The sequence below is a fragment of the Ovis aries genome, chromosome 1 (assembly GCF_016772045.2).
Source record: "Ovis aries strain OAR_USU_Benz2616 breed Rambouillet chromosome 1, ARS-UI_Ramb_v3.0, whole genome shotgun sequence".
Taxonomy (NCBI): Eukaryota; Metazoa; Chordata; class Mammalia; order Artiodactyla; family Bovidae; genus Ovis; species Ovis aries.
Window position 1 is genome coordinate 227892026 of NC_056054.1, and position 16886 is coordinate 227908911.

Here is a 16886-nt window from a genome sequence, read left to right on the forward strand (position 1 = left end):
ACAGAACATGGCTTACCTGTGAATAGAATTTATTTACATAGTCATAATAATGGAAACACTGAATATTTATCTAATCAAATTATAATTTTCAAGTCGACAATTCCTTCTCTGAAACCCTTGGGCCAAATGTTTCAGAATTCAAATTTGTTTAAGAAAAACAGTGGGTATTCAACAAAAATTTTGGTAGTACAGCTCATAGATCATTTATTACAGAGAAATCTCAGAAGGGTCTCAGCTAACACTTCCTAATGAAACATATTAACAATTTCTGCAGTGCAGCATGGGGATATTTACATTAAGCAATATGAATAAAGATTAGAAGTAATTTCTCACCAGGTTTTGCTGCCAAATGAGTTCAGTTTGGGTCAATTATGAAAATATTTTTGGGTTTAGAACTGTGGAATGGGATTATAGATTTGTTTTGGAGGAATTGGTGTGCATATATTGGATGGGGTTAAATGGAAGGGTGAAAAAGAACTAAACCTTCATGTTTCATAGTGGAAAGGCAATAGATAATGTCCCCCAAACCCCCCAAATCAGGAAATAATAAACATTTTATCTAGTGATATGGCAGTCAATACTAAAAGAGCCAGACAAAAGAGCTGAAAGTGGTTGCTTTCAGGGGAGAGAGATTGAGAAGGAGTCTAGCCTCGCTGTTTTTCACAAGTCTCATAGGATGATTGGCTTACTTAAATGTGTGTATGACTTTAATAAGAGCAAAAATTAACTCTTAAAAAGTGGCTGAGAGGAAGAAAATATGCAAACTACATATCTGACAAAGGACTTGCACTAGAATATATAAAGAACTGTCAAGTTTGAACAGTAAAAAAACAGTCCAATTAGAACATGAGTAAGAGATATGAAGACATTTACCAAAAAGAATGTGCAGATGGCAAATTATTCACACGAAAATATGTTCAAAATCTTAGCCAATAGGGAAATGCAAATTGAAGCTACAACAATCAGAATAGCTAAAATTAAAACTGGTGATAACACCAAATGTTGGCAAGAATAAAGAGAAACTGGATCACTCATATATTGCCCATGTGTGTATGTGCTCCTCAGTCCTGTCTGACTCTTTGCAACCCCATGCACTGTAGCCTGCCAGGCTCCTCTGTCCATGGGATTTTTCCAGGCAAGAATAATGGAGTGGGCCACCATTTTCTACTCCAGGAAATCTTCTCAACCCAGGGATCGAACACATGTCTCTTCCATCTCCTGCACTGGCAGGCAGATTCTGTGATATAAAAATGGCACAGCCACTAATGAAAGGAGTATGGCAGTTTCTTACAAAACTAAATGTGCATGTAATTGTACAACCCAGCAATTGCACTCTTGGGTATTTATCCCAGAAAAATGAAAACATATGTTCATGTAAAAACCTGCACACAAATGTTCACAGGACCTCAATTCATAGTAGCCAAGAACTGGGACTTCCTGTGGTTAAGACTCTGCCCTTCCACTGCAGGGGGTACAGGTTCCATCCTTGGTCAGGAAACTAAGGAAAAAAAAACAAACAAAAGCCAAGATCTGAAAACAACCCAAACATGCTTCAGTGGGTTAATGGGTTAGTAAATTGTGGTACATTGATATCATGGAATGATGTTGTTGTTAAAAGTGTTGCTATGCACAACTTGAATGGATCTCTAGGGAACTGTGCTGAGTGAAAAAACAATCTGAAAAGATTATATACTGTATGCTTCCATTTATATAACATTCTTTAAATAACAAAATACAGATGGAGAACAGATTAGGGGATGCCAGGGGTTAAGGACTAGTGAGAGGGAGCATGTGGATGTGGTTATGTGTATTAGTTTCTCAGTCATGTCCAATTCTTTGCGACCCTGTGGACTATAGCCCGCCAGGCTCCTCTGTCCATGGGGTTTCCCAGGCAAGAATACTGGAGTGGGTTGCCATTTCCTTCTCCAGGGGATTTTCTGAACCCAGGGATTGAACACGGGTCTCCTGCATTGCAGGCAGATTTCTTTATTGTCTGAGCCACCAGGGAGTGGCTACAAGGCTGAAAAGCGGGGCACCAGAAAGCTCTGTGATGATGGAGCCATTCTGTACCTTGAGTGTAGTGGTGGTTACATGAAGCCATACATGACAAAACTGCATGGAAATAAAAACCTTAGGTGCAAAACAGTACTTTATTTACTGTGAGTATATCTACGTATAGCAAAAATACATAGAAAATATTCTGGAAGGATATTGGAGGAATGAGTAGGGATTAAGTGACCAAGGATGTTACAGGGAACTTTGCTGTAATGTTTTCTTTTTTTAAAAGGAAGATATATTTGTTATTACCCATGTAATTGAAAATTTAAGCAAAACAAAAAAAAGCTTGAAGTTTCTGTACATTAGTTGGTATATCTCAGTGAAACAACATAACAGATGGATTTTAAACTTGAATTTTCTCCCGTGTGTGTGTGTGTGTTTATAATTTTATTGCTAATTCTTTTCATTTAATGACATGATATCATAAACATATTTCCATACTAATAGATGTTTTATCACATCATTTTAAAGGTTGCAGAGCATCTCTTTGTATGAATAGAGCAGAATTTATTTAATCAGTGTCCTACTGTTGGATAATTAGGTAATTTTCAATACTTCACCATTTGAGCAGTGCTTTGATGGATGTCTTTGTAATCCTGTCTTGGACCCTGATTATTTCTGTGGAATAGATCAACTGCCGACTCAAAGTTATGTACATTTTAGGGCTTTTGATCAGTACCAAGGATATGCTTCTGACACATTCTGGAGTCCAGGCTCTCCTCAGAGCTCAATGCAGAAAACTTTTCTCATGGCTTTGAAGTCAACCGCGACCGCTCCTCTCCCTCAAGTCCATTCACAGTGGGAACACCAATCACTTCATATACAATTCTTCCTGGGTGCCAGCATCTCAGAGCTTTACCCTCTGATGTACTACTTTTAGCTTCCTTTTTAGAAGTAGAAATGAGGCACAGAGAAGTTAAGCAATTCAACTGGAATCACAGCTCTAACAAGCACTGGATCTGGGGTCAGGAGCCTCAATAATCTGGTCCTAGAATCCACTGCAACCCCCTGCTTCTTGGGAAGGTTGTTCTCTTTTTCCATTGGAATATAACCATCAACTATACTTGAATAAAATAAATTTTAAAAAAGGAGAAACAAACAAAAGAAATAGAATTGACATGTAACATTGTATTAGCATTCAGTGTACAACATAATGATTTGATATATGTATATATATATTGTGAAATGATCCCCACATTAAATCTAGGTTATAACCATCATCCCAGGTGTCACTAGTGATAAAGAACCTGCTTGCCAATGCAGGAGACATAAGAGACATGGGTTCAAACCCTGAGTTGGAAAGATTCCCTGGAGGAGGGCATGGCAACCCACTCCAGTATTCCTGCCTGGAGAATTCCATGGACAGAAGAGCCTGGTGTGATACAGTACATAGGGTCAGAAAGAATAGGACATGACTGAAGTGACAATTTACATAACGTAACAATAACCTAACCATCATCACACATAGCAACTTTCAAATATACAGCATAGTATTCCTAACCATACTCACTATGCTGTACCTTAGATACCCAGGACTTACTTAACTTGTAACTGGAAGTTTGTATTCTTTAACCACCATCCCCCACTCTACCACTCCATCCCTGCCTCTGACAACCACCAATCTGTTCTCTGTATTGATGAGTTCAGCCTTTTGAGATTCTACATATAAATGAGAACATACAGTATCTTTTTCTTTCTTACAGTGTCTGTATTTCACTTTGTATAATGACCACAAGGTCTATCCATGTTATCGCAAATAGGAAGATTTACATCTTTTTCATGGCTGAATAATATACCTCTGTGTGTGTGTGTGTGTGTGTGTGTGTGTGTGTGTGTGCGTCTGTGTGTGTGGTGTTGTTTTTGTTGTTGAGTGATGTCTGATTCTTTGCCACCCCATGGACTGTAGCCTGCCAGGCTCCTCTGTCCATGGGATTCTCCAGGCAAGCATACTGGAGTGCATTGTCATTTCCTCCTCTACCATTGTATGTATATATACCACAATTGTTTTATCCATTCACCTGTTGATAGACACTTAGTTTGCTTCTATATCTTGGCTATTATAAATAATGATGCAATCAATATGAGGATGAAGACATCTTTTTGAGATAGGGATATACTTTCCTCTGTAAAAAAGCATCAAGAGTTAAGACTTCTAGATATTTTTAGCTCTCTTGAAAACTTGTAGTGAGCTATGATGTTATGCCATTAGCCTATATGAAGGATCTCATTCCTAGAAGATCTATGGAACATATTTAGCATAAAGATGGTTGACTGTTATTCTTGACATTACAGCAGTTTCTTTATGAAAACTCACAGGAGAAGCTTCTCCTAGATCTCAGTACCAGGAAGAATTGTGCTTCTCTCAAGTTGCTTGTCTGGTTTTGACTTAATATTCATTACAACCATCTCTCCTCATTTTGTAGATGAGAAAGTAGGCTTAGAGACATTAAGCAACTTACTCGTGGTCACATAACTAGTAAATCTGGAGTCCAGAGATTCACCCAGGCAGTCACACTCTAAACCACTATGTTATTCTACATGAAGTCTTAACAATCATATTCTACCACAAGAATATAAAAAAACCTTCACTTAGGAAGCTATTTTTGTCCCTACTTTGATATTAGCTGGCACTGGATATTTACTTGTAATGTTAGCTTCTATGATTCTCATTTTATTCTGAGCATATAAAAATGTTTCTTTTTTTAAATACTGGAAACGACTTACCAGCTGTTTTAAAGAAATGCTTTTTTAAAGTTAATGAAGCCAGACCAGGAAGGAGGCACACTTGGCACTGAAGGAACTGGCTGAATGAAATGGAAAAAATCAGCATCTGAGTTTTTCTGTGGACCATTTCAGCTTTTATCCATGAAATATTTCTGCATGCCCACAAATAATTGTTGAGTCATTAGAGACTTCCAACCCAGATTCTGTTGTATTTTTAATAATATTTCCTTTAAATAGCAAATAACATATAATAGCTACCTTACTGGGCTTCCCTGGTGGCTCAGATGGTAAAGAATCTGCCTGCAAGGTGGAAGATCCAAGTTTGATCTCTGGGTCGGGAAGATCCCCTGGAGAAGGGCATGGCAGCCCACTCCAGTATTCTTGTCTGGAAAATTCCATGGACAGAGGACCCTGGGTAGCTACAGTCCATGGGGTCACAAAGAGTCAGACACAACTGAGCAACTTTCACTTCTTCACTTCAGAGCCCTTATTAGCTTGCAGGGGAAGACGGGGATGCCATATAATATGCAGCTAAGCCATAGCTCTGTTGATAAGATATTCTGAAGGGTTAGGTTGAGAGCATGTTGAGAAGTTGAATGATTGAGAGTTCCAGCTCTGCAGCCAGACAGGCTGGATCTACCCTTGAATCATCCACATATCAACAACATGGCTTTGGGCACACCATTCATCCTCTCTGAGCCACACCTTTCTCATCTATAAAATGGGACTAATAATCCTTAGCTCCTTTTGTTATGAATTTTAAGTGAGACAATACACATAGAACAGCTAGCACAGTGTTTGGCATATGGAAGCATTCAATGAATTACAGCTATTATTATGATAATCGTCATGACAGCAAATGAAAACTATCACCCCAAAGCAGCTGCCAAGCTTGTATCTAAAATTGTTTGCATGCTTATATTTATTCTTTGGAAGAAAGGCTAAAATGTAAAATACAAAATTTTAAAGCAGAGGGTGCAAAAAAAAAAAGATATTTAACTTAAGGTGAATTGCCAGAACTCCAACACAGTACTATAAATTTCAGGAATTTACAAAATTATTAATTATAGACTGATGACAGACGCTTGTAAAAATTAAATGTCCACAAAAGGCTTAGGTGCACTCCAGAGCAGGATCAGGGACTTTGGGACACTGTAGAAACCACCCAAAAATACAGAGCCCCTGGAAGACTTGGCCAGTGTCAAAGAGCTCCCACAAAACCAAACAAAACAGAGACAAATAAATGGAGATAATGTCCACAGAAGGCATAGGAGCACACCAAGGCAAAGACCAGACCCAGCAAATATCACAGAAATGCTGAGGACACTGTGATACAACCAGAACTGATGAACAACCCGGCAGGTCTCAGACAGCGTCTGAGAGAGAGCATCCGTACACACCAAAAGAACCAGAGGAACAAATAAATGATGATCATGTTCCCAGAAAGCTACGGAACACTTGGAAGCAGAATCCAAAACCAGCAGAAAATCTAACAGGCCTCAGGAGGCTGCTGAGAGTGTCTAAAGTAAAACCAGAACCCCTGGAAGATATGGCATGTATCAGAGAGTTCCTGCAAACACCAGAAGAACCAAAGGAACAAATGCTGGTGACGTTCACAAAATGCTTAGGAACATTTCAAAGCACAAGCTGGAACCAGCAGAAAATCTAAGAATACTTAAGAGACCACTTGGAACAAGTGAAGGAAAAATGAGGACTCTGGAAGAAGATCTGACAGGCATCCTAGAGAAGGACAAATAGCGTGTAACACTGCTTATGTGTGGAATCTAAAAAATAATGGTAGAAATGAACAAAACAGAAATAGAGTCACAGATGTAAAAAAACTTACAGTTACTGGGGGGAAAGTGGGAAAGGGGGAGGGATAAATTGGGAGAATGAGATTGATTAATACACTACTATATATAAAATAGTAGTATAATTATTATATATATAATTATATATAATATATAAATGTATAATTATTATATATTAAAATAATATAATAAGGACCTATTGTATAACACAGGGAACTCTATTCAATATTCTGTAATGACCTCTATGGGAAAAGAATCTAAAAGAGAGTGGATATAAGTATGACTGATATACTTTGCTGTACAGCAGAAACACAATATTGTAAATAAACTGTATGCTAATAAAATTTTTTTAAACAAAGAGCAATCTGGAGATATTAATATAAGTGAAAAATACACATCCTTTGAACTAATTGTTCCCCAAAAAAAGAAGATCCAACAGGCACCAAAGAGGTTATACAAACACCAAAGGTGCAATACAACCAGAGAATAAAAGGACTCCCTATTCAAGAGGAAATGTAGAAAAGAGGAAAATCTCACAAGCTAAAAAAAAAAAAAAGATTGTTTAGGATGCCTAAATTTGTGGCTCAGTTGGTAAAGAATTCTCCTGCAATGTGGGAGACCTGGGTTCAATCCCTGGGTTCAGAAGATCCCCTGGAGATGGGAAAAGCTACCCACTCAGTATTCTAGCCTGGAGAATTGCATGGACTGTATAGTCCATGGGGGTCACAAAGAGTCAGACATGACTGAGCGACTTTCACTTTCAAAAAAGGGGCAGAATCAATGAAAGACCCAACAGAAAACTACAGCCCTATGAAAACTTCACAGCAAATTGTGGACCCAGAAGATAAGACAAGAAACTTGGGATAGTTCCCTGGGAGAAATGTCTATCAGCTGAACTCCTGACAACAATCAAGAAACCTCTGATAACTTGTGTGGAAAAGACTGTACCCACAGAAAACTCAACAGGCACCAAGAGACAAAACTCCTAAAGATAAAGGTAACCAAGTAGAAGACAAGTCTTCTACAGTTTGTAAAACTGTAATATACTGCAACTCTTGACACTCACCTCAGGACACCTCCAAAGTAGATATCCTGCAGGCATGAAGAAAACCCCTAATGTGTATCCAAGTAAGCAGATCCGGCCGACATTACAACACTTAGGGCTAACTCCAAATCCTAAAAACTTGTCAAAAAGAAACCCTTAGGAAGGAGTCAGATATATCAGAGATTTAAACCTCAGACATCTGTAGGTTCTTCAGATGTGAAAAATACTACTCATGAAAACCAAGTAATAGGAAAAAAAAATAGAACTACAGAGTGTATATGTTTTTCAATTAGAAGAAAAGGTAGGGCTTCCCTGCTGGCTCAGTGGTAAAGAATCTGCCTGCTAATGCAGGAGACACAGGTTCTATCCCTGGTCTGGCACGATCCCATATGCCATGGAGCAACTAACCCCGTATGCCACAACTACTGAGCTGGTGCTTTAGAGCCTGGGAGTGGCAACTACTGAAGCCCATGTGCCCTAGACCCTGTGCTTTGCAACAAGAAAAGCCACTGCAACAAGAAACCTATGCACAGCGAATAGAGAGTAGCCCCCACTCTCTGCAACCAGATAAAAACTCTGAGCAGCAAGGAAGACCCAGCACAGCCAAAAATAAAATAAATAAATAAAAATTACACACACACACAAAGAAAATGTAGAAGCCCACAAAAAACTTTTTCTTAAAATACCACTAGAAAACCTGCAGCCAACAGTTATCAGTACTTTATTGAATCAAGAAAAATGTGGTTGAAGATTTTGGACTGCACACACTTATGGCAGAATCCAAGCAGAAGACACGCTTGGGAGTGGACCATAGTGGATCTAAAGACATATTTTTGATTCAGTGAACAAAAAATAAGGATAGATCAGGAGATCTCATTCAAGAAAACTCCTCTAGGGACTTCCCTAGTGATCCAGTGGCTAAGACTCTGTGTTCCCAATGCAGGGGGCCTGGATTCAATCCCTGCTCGGGGAACTAGATCCCACATACTGCAACTAATAAAGAGTTCGAATGAAAGATCCCACATGCTGTAATGAAGATGCCACAGGCCACAGCTAAGACCTGGAACAGATAAATAAGGAAATTTATTTAGAAAGAGAACACTCCTCTTGTAAGCCTCGTGAATATGAATCTAAACTATTGCCTCTGAAATTGAACACATGTAGCCAAAGAACATGCAAGACAGTAAGTCAAAGAACCTGTGTCTTCTGCACTGCAGGCAGATTCTTGACCATCTGAGCCACCAGGGAAGCCCAAGTCAAAGAACTGTATCTATCCTGCTGTGTCTTGTTAGTCGCTCAGTTGTATCTGACTCTTTGCAACCCCATGGACTGTAGCCCGCCAGGCTCCCCTGTCCATGAAATTCTCCAGGCAAGAATACTGGAGTGCATTGCCATCCCCTTCTCCAGGGGATCTTCCCGACCCAGGGACTGAACTCGTCTCCTGCATTGCAGGCAGATTTTTTACCATCTGAGCCACCAGGGAAGCCCATATCTATCCTAAGAAACAAAAAGATTTTTTTAAAAGTCTAAACATTTGTCTAGTCAAAATGATAATGTGTGAAGAGAGATAAATGTAAAGAAACATGAGCTTAATTTTCAAGAAAAGCTGAGTCAGGGAACATCCCTAAATGCCAGACACAGATATAGAACCGACACAGAGCTCTAATCTCAGTTGCTTACATCAACAGAAAAGATTGAAATAAAGAAATATGAGAAGAATACTATGAAGAACTGCCACAAAAAAGAAAAAAACTCAGAAAATAGAGTTATGAAACAGAAGACAGAGACTATAACATCAGGGGAAGAAGTAAAACTGGTATCTACAGGAATCTGGCAACTTGGCTAACTCACATGGAGAAATGTGACAAACCAGCAGAGGTTATAAGAGAAAAGTGGAATCAAGAGGAGATACTTTGAAGGCTGAGGAAAACAATCAAAATTAATTTTATCTGGTAAAATCTTTGGTCAATACAGAAAATTCACAAAACAAAACAGAAATAAATCTAGAAAATTCTAAGCCTTTGTCTGATGAAACAAATGTAGCCAACAAAGAGGCAGCAATAAGACAGAAGTAAATCAAGATTTATTGTGTTTGAAAACTAGAAAAATTAAAGTCTTTGCTAGAGAGATGCAAAGATTTGATCTTCTGCCCAGTGTGAAAGAGGAAATTCTGTAGATCAGAACAAAGGGAGAGATGTTTAGAATCAATTAGCGGATAAAAGGGAAAAACCACCTGGTTCAAAATTGGAAACCTACAGCAGTCAGATGCAAACAGAATACAAAGGAAACACTTAGAAAATACTGCTTTAACAAAAGAAGAAACTTCATGCAAAAAGCCAAGGCATAACTAGAGTGATATTAAAGCATAGCAAAGAGTAACCTGGAGTTCTAAGAAATGAAGTGAAGTTGCTCAGTCGTGTACAACTCTTTGCAATCCCATTGACAGTAGCCTACCAGGCACCTCCATCCATGGAATTTTCCAGGCAACAGTACTGGAGTGGGTTGCCATTGCCTGCTCCAGGGCATCTTCCCAACCCAGGGATTGAACCCAGGTCTCCTGCATTGTGGGCAGACACTTTACCATCTGAGCCACCTGGGAGTTTTAGAGAAATCATCTACTGAAAATCCAAAGAACAACACACAAAGAAAGAAAATAAGAACTCGAAGATATCAAGACAATGAAGGTGCTTAGCTAGGAGGGAAAAAAGTGATAATCTTTAGTTTAACGGCAAGCCTAAATATCCTCCATATAATAATTTTACCATAAAATTAAGTGAATTCTGTAAGTAAAAGAGAATAAATAAGTAAAATTAAGTTCTCTATGGATTTCAGTACAATCAAAGGTATTGGTTTTATTTGATTTTATTATTTTATAGGCAAAATTAAAGAAAACAGAATTAAGACATCCTTCCCATTTCTATGGAAGAAAGGATGCCTTTGTTTCTTGCAATTAGCTGGTTACTGACTTAATGTTTGCTTGATAAAACACATTCCCTTAGCCTACCATGTTAGCCTTTTCACCAATGGATGAAACCAGAATGAAAACATAAATTTAAACCAGTGAGTTCAACATAAACTTGCCAAATATTCTATTATTGATTGGTTGTCTGCAACTTACATTCTTGGAGAGATGGCTAATGTTGGGTTGTTCAAAGTAAAACAACTTATCATTGCTTCTCTCAATCTTGAAATTCAAATTAATTATAATTCGTGAAATTTTTACAAGTCAGTGTAGAAGACTATATAAATCTGAACACAATCTTCATGTTTATAACACATCAGTTTCAGTTCTGGATTGTTTCTTTTATTAATTTCACTTGAGAGAAACTATATACATAAAGTACAACATTAAGATACTTACCATATTGCCTTTTAAACTGTTGAGGCCATCTCCTTAATGTTCCCTTCGGCCTTTACAATTGAATCTTATTTTCCTTATACAGTACACTTCATGCCCTTTGGCATAATTGCCAATGCCATTTTCCTTCGTTGAACACATGCATATCTGCAGAATGTGGCAATTAACGGTCTCTTAAAACTATCATTACATCTCAAGAAGACATTTTCCCCTTGATTATGATGTTGAACACCAATATAAATTGCTTTTAAGCAACTGGTGATTACACACACACACACGATTTAGAAAATCAATCATGTTTTCTTTCATTCCAGATGGATTCTTACCATATCCAGGGCCATTATTTCCCTAGTCATGTGAAGTCAATGAAAATAAAAAATGTTTTAGTATGTGAATTACTTTGATAGCTGAAAATCAGGAGGAAAAGTCAGTTAGTACTGGATTAAGGTTTGCATGTATGTAGCAGCCTTGCAAAAACTATGTCACAGACTATGTATCTATGTAGATATGTCTGTATCTCTATAGATATATCTGTGTTATACATTATATAGAGAAGAATATTAAAAAATAAGTCAGCATTTCATCATGATTTATTTTCAGGTGAAAGAATAAAGCTATTTTCTACATTTCTATTTTGCTACTAGTTCTATGCAATAAAAAACTTCCAGGTGAAATCTATAAAACTTAATACCAAGATACTGCTATTAGTGCTTTAAAAATGTTCCTGACTGGATATTGTAGTGTTCTGAATACATGAGTTCTGTGTATATTAATATGGTAGGTGAAATATGTGTGTGCATTACTATGAGATATGTTCATTTACCACTAATAAAAATAGATCTTCAGTATTTAACAGAATTGTGCTTGGTAAATCAATGAATTATAAGAAAAAAACCAAAGTAGAGTCAAACTCATTTTTTTTTTTTTACTAAACTGAAGGATGTGAATAAAGGCTTGTATGATGTGTAGGAAAAAAAAACAAGTGTAAAACTCTTACTTTTAAAATTCAGTAGAATCTCATCATGTGATTGGTGTCACATTAGAGACCTTCTGAATTCTAGTGAGAGAAATGTTTCATAAGCTGGTACAAGAAAAACATCTCGATTCATATCACGTGTATTTTCACAAGATTTGTTGTACAGTTCAAGATATTAGTAGTAACAACATGAGGATATATTTTATATACTGGTACTTGGATATTCATGTTGATGTTTCAGATATGGGTGATTTTTTTAAAAGTGTGCCCTCAAAGGATAAATCACTTAAAGGAATAAGGCAACTTCCTGGTTTGTCTGAATGGTGGGTGGTATTGACAACCACATATAAATAAAATGTACAGTGTTTGAGTAACATTAGTATTTGTGATCATTCAATATAATGTGATTTCATTAAACCCTATACCATTCTCAGTAAAAGCTGATACAGTCTCTACTCCTGATGCTTTTGCCAATTCACAGCTTAAACTTATTTTTAAATGATAAAGACACACATTTCATATTTTAAAACAGTACCATATAGTTACACATCTAATACAATTTGCACAGAGAGAGATTTTAATATTTTTCTGTTTTGATACACTTCAAATGATTCACTTTAATGACAGGGTCATTAGCTATTAGAAGTTTAGAATAAACCATTCTCTTCTCTAACAATTCAGACATCTTAAGATTTCTTAAAACTCTCATACTTTTTCAATCAGCTTTAAAAAGTTTAAAGTAATTAAATAATTTTTTCTAATACAGATATTTTAAGATTTCTCAGGATTGTCAGGAATTTTCAATCATAAGAACAACTTTTCTAAACACATGTGTGAGGTCCATTGTATAATTTTTCTCAATGTAATATTCATCTTTCCCTAAGCAGAAAAACCTTTTAAAATTTATTTTCCTTCTTTTTCTTTCTTGATAATCACAAACTGTAATAAGATATACAATGTGTATACTGTACATAGACAATACGCATATGTACATTATACATAATGCATTTTAATGCATTATTTTATATTACCATTTGCTTAAAGGACATTTCATAGAATGGCAGAACTGATACAGTGACATTGTTTCCTTAAGTGCCTGCTGTAATCCTTCTGTAATACCACACAGCACAGTTATGGCTTTAAACAAAAGTTACAAGTCACAACAAAGTCTTACGTTTTGTACTATGTTGTGAAGTGTATTCCAAATGAAAAATGGAGGGAAAGTGTATGACATCATGCTTTGTAGTATGGTATACATGTATCAATCCATTTTACACGTAACTATCACCTAGACTACATACATAATGTATAGTTATTATAAAAGTTATATATTATGCCACAGTACTAAAAATAAAATATATTTTTCTCAAATAGTGAAAATAAGGTATCCTTCATGTATTTAATCACATAATGTTTTCTTGTTTGACCATGCCTCTTCTTTTTCTCCGTTGTAAATGAAGTAATATCCAGCATTTTATTAAACAATAATGACAGAGTGAGACAATTTCTGGGCCTTTAAGGCCTAAAAAAGGCATTGAGATGATTACCTTGTCATGAATTGCAGAAATACCATGCGTTTAATACATGGTAAAAATATAAAAATAAAAGACAAATAAATATAAATATCTTCTCAGTTACTGAAAAATCAAAAGTTCAACTGTACCTTATTATGAGTATGGTCTTGGATGTGCCGTAATTGCTGTGTTAATTACAGCAACTAGCCGTGTATCACTGTTGTCCCCCTACTAATCTGTGAGCTGTGACTATGCTGCGCCAAGAAGACACGGAAGGGTTTGGGAGTGTTTCTCCGCAAGGGAGGGCTCGACCATACCTAGGTGCTGCTGGCCCAGACCCGCGCGCAGCAGTCTCCAGTCCTGGCCCGCCTCCTGCCCTCCGCCCATCCTGGGAGACCTGGACCTGTCCAGGCGAGAGGGAAAGGAGTGGAACTGCGCCCCTTCCCCTGCATCCCTAACGGTCACTGCCCTTCTCCAGAGGCTCCTGTGTCCTCTCATTCGGGAAGCAGGCACTTACGAGTGAACACAAGCCAGCCGAAGGGAGGCTGAGGGCGGCGACGTCCTCTAAAGTTGTGCTCCGGGCTGGTTTGCGGCGGTCTTCCCTGCCGCGCGTGCCTATCGTTTCCTTGAACCGAATGAAATGTAGGGAAACTTAACATCCCTGGGGAAGCGGGGGTGGGGGTGGCCCCAACCCAGTCTCCGGGCGACAGGCTGGGGTCTCAGGCAACTGGCGGCGGCCGCGGCCACCCGGGCCGTGGCGTCCCACCCACAGCCCCCGGCCCGGTTCTGTCCGCGTGGTCCTCGCGAGACCGCAGGTGCTCAGATGAGCGGGAAGCGGCCCTCGCCGCCGCCGTCGGACTCCCCGGCGCCGCCACCTCGCGGGCGGCCGAGTACCGACACGGGCAACACGACCTCCCCCGGGCTGAGCTGCTGCAGCCGCATGGACTCCTCGTAGGTGGGCAGGTACTTGACCTCCTCGTAGCTGGGCAGCTGCAGGAAGACCGGCGACACCACGCGCAGCTCGTGCTCCGAGGCGCAGGAGGGGGCCGAGCGTCCGCCGCCGGCCCGGCCCCGGCCGCCGCCGCCGCCACTGTCCAGCAGCGAGTCCTGAGAGCCCGCGGCCACCTCGTCTCGCAGCAGCTCGGGCGAGTCGTCGTCCTCGTCGTCGGGCGGCCCCTCAGCCCCCGGCTGCCCGGCGCCCCCCGGTGGCCCCGGCCGCGCCTGCCCGCGGGGGTACCTGCGTGGGCTGGGGCAGATGATGCGCTGCAGGAAGTAGCCGATGGCGAAGAGCACCAGCAGGATGAGCAGCCCGGAGAGCTTGCGGACGAACCAGCCCACGTTGTCGAGGAAGGCGTGCAGCGGTAGCTTGCAGCAGCGCACCGCGGTGGCGTTGGCCGCGTCGCAGCAGCGCTCCCGCTCGCCGCACGCCAGCTCCGCGCAGCCCCCGCCGCCCCGCGAGGGCGCCACCAGCGCCAGGGCCAGCAGCAGCAGCAGCGGCAGCAGCGGTGGCGGCGCGGGCGCCACCGACACGCCTTCGGCCGTGATCCCGGGTCCCCACATGGCCGGCGCGTACCGTCGCTAGGGTCCCTGGCGGGAGGTCCGTCTGTCCGCTTGTCCGTCGGCCCCTCCCCTGGCGCTCCGATCGGGTCCTGTGCGCCGCCTCCCTCGCGTCTGCTACCTGCGGCCGGAGCAGTGCTCACTCGGCCACGCTTGGGCGGAAGGAGGAGCCCGAGGCGCGCCGAAGCTGCGGGAGGCGGCCGCTTCCCGCCGCCCGAACTGCCTCTTGAGCTTCTGACCTCAACCCCGCGCTTCCAGCCGCCCCGGACGGGCGCTGGGCGTCCGGAACCGCCCAAGATGGCAGAGGCAGCCTGCGCGGGGCTGCCCTGGGCATCTTGGCTCCGGCCAGCCGCGCTCGTCCAAGCCCCTCTTGGTACTCTCCGGGGCTGGAAGGGTTAACGCTCTGCGCGCAGCCTGGGGGCCCCCTGATCTTGATTAATTCAGCAGTCGCACTCTCCCCAGCCACACGGGCGGGGGCTCTTGCTAGCGTAGGTATCTCAGTGTTAAGTGATTGAATTTCCCCAGGAATGTTATTTAAATTGACTTGCGACTGGGATTCGCTTACCATCCTTCTTGAGATCTTTCCGATTAAAAAATGGATGATGACCAATAAAGGCTAGCGCAACCCCCCCGCGGTCCCAGAGCTTTGGGGGGTTGGGGACCGCAGGATGGTTCTCCCTTCAGGCAGATCCAGAGGGCTGGGAATCCAGTACCCCCAGTAGATCTCCAGAGCACATAGAGAATTCCTCTGAGAGGCTAAGGTCACGGCACCACGGAAGTATTCCCAGAGGGACAGGGAGGACTCGGCCAAGGTGACCCGAGTTGACGCCGACGAAGGAGAGAAGGGGCACCTATTTTCCCAAGGGCTCTTCCGACAAGTCCCCACTGCGCTCGAGGGACAGAACAGGGATTTGGGTTTAGGGTGGAAGGAGGCCTCTCCTCCCGCGTAAGTAACACATCCGTGAAATGTGAGGGGAAATTGGCAATGTTCCTGAGCATTGATCTGAGCCTAAGGGTCTTTTTCAAGGTTGTTTTTGTTTGCAAAGTTTGCCTTTAAGGGAGTCTGTGCTCCAGTTAAGCGCATGGGGTCGCGTAGTCACCACTCCCTCCCTGATTAAGCACCGTGTCGCAAAGGGAGGAATGGCATTTACACAGTCCTTGACACCGTGTGTCTGCTGGGTGGTGGCTTTCAGCAGCTTCTTGAAAGAAGGTGGCATCATGAAGAAGCTAGGGACTTGTGCTTTTATTAAGGCTGTCTGAAACAGTCATCTTTGTAGAGTTAGGATTTATTAATACCCTCACTTGGTCCCTTGTAGAGAAACCAAACAGGAAATTCCGAAGTCATCGAGAGAAAAAAGTAAAAGCAAAGGAAAAAATTTAGAGACCCACGAACTCAACTGTAGGTCAGTAAAAGCAAAGATTTCTCTCAGAGTAAGTCACACTGTATCTCCCTAATAACCTTATGGGACAAGGTGAAGGGTGCTGGTTGATTTAGGCATTTCATTGCTCCTCCTAAATGAAAACTTTCTAAATATTCTGCAGCTGGGAGTACCTTACTTTTGCTTCACACTCCAAAGCAATCCCTCCTCCTGGCTTAATGTGAAGCTTAGTTGAGCGCAGGTCCTACTTTCTAAGCCTTCCTAAAGCCACAATATTTCTCTGCCATAGTTTGTTTTACTACGCGTGCACGCTAAGTTGCTTCAGTCAGTCAGTTAAGTCCCTCAGTCATATCGAACTCATGAATCACAGCACGCCAGGCCTCCCTGTCCATCACCAGCTCCTGGAGTTCACCCAAACTCATGTCCATCAAGTCGAGGATGCCATCGAGCCATCTCATCCTCGG

General features: G+C 41.3%; 1 protein-coding gene across 1 annotated transcript; it reads right to left on the reverse strand.

Moving 5' to 3' along the window:
- Positions 1–10484: 10484 nt before the first annotated feature.
- On the reverse strand, positions 10485–15168 carry C1H3orf80 (chromosome 1 C3orf80 homolog). The gene has a single exon (XM_042235013.2). The coding sequence runs from the start codon at positions 15044–15046 to the stop codon at positions 14306–14308; it is 741 nt and encodes a 246-aa protein (XP_042090947.1). The 5' UTR covers positions 15047–15168; the 3' UTR covers positions 10485–14305.
- Between the last annotated feature and the right edge of the window lie 1718 nt (positions 15169–16886).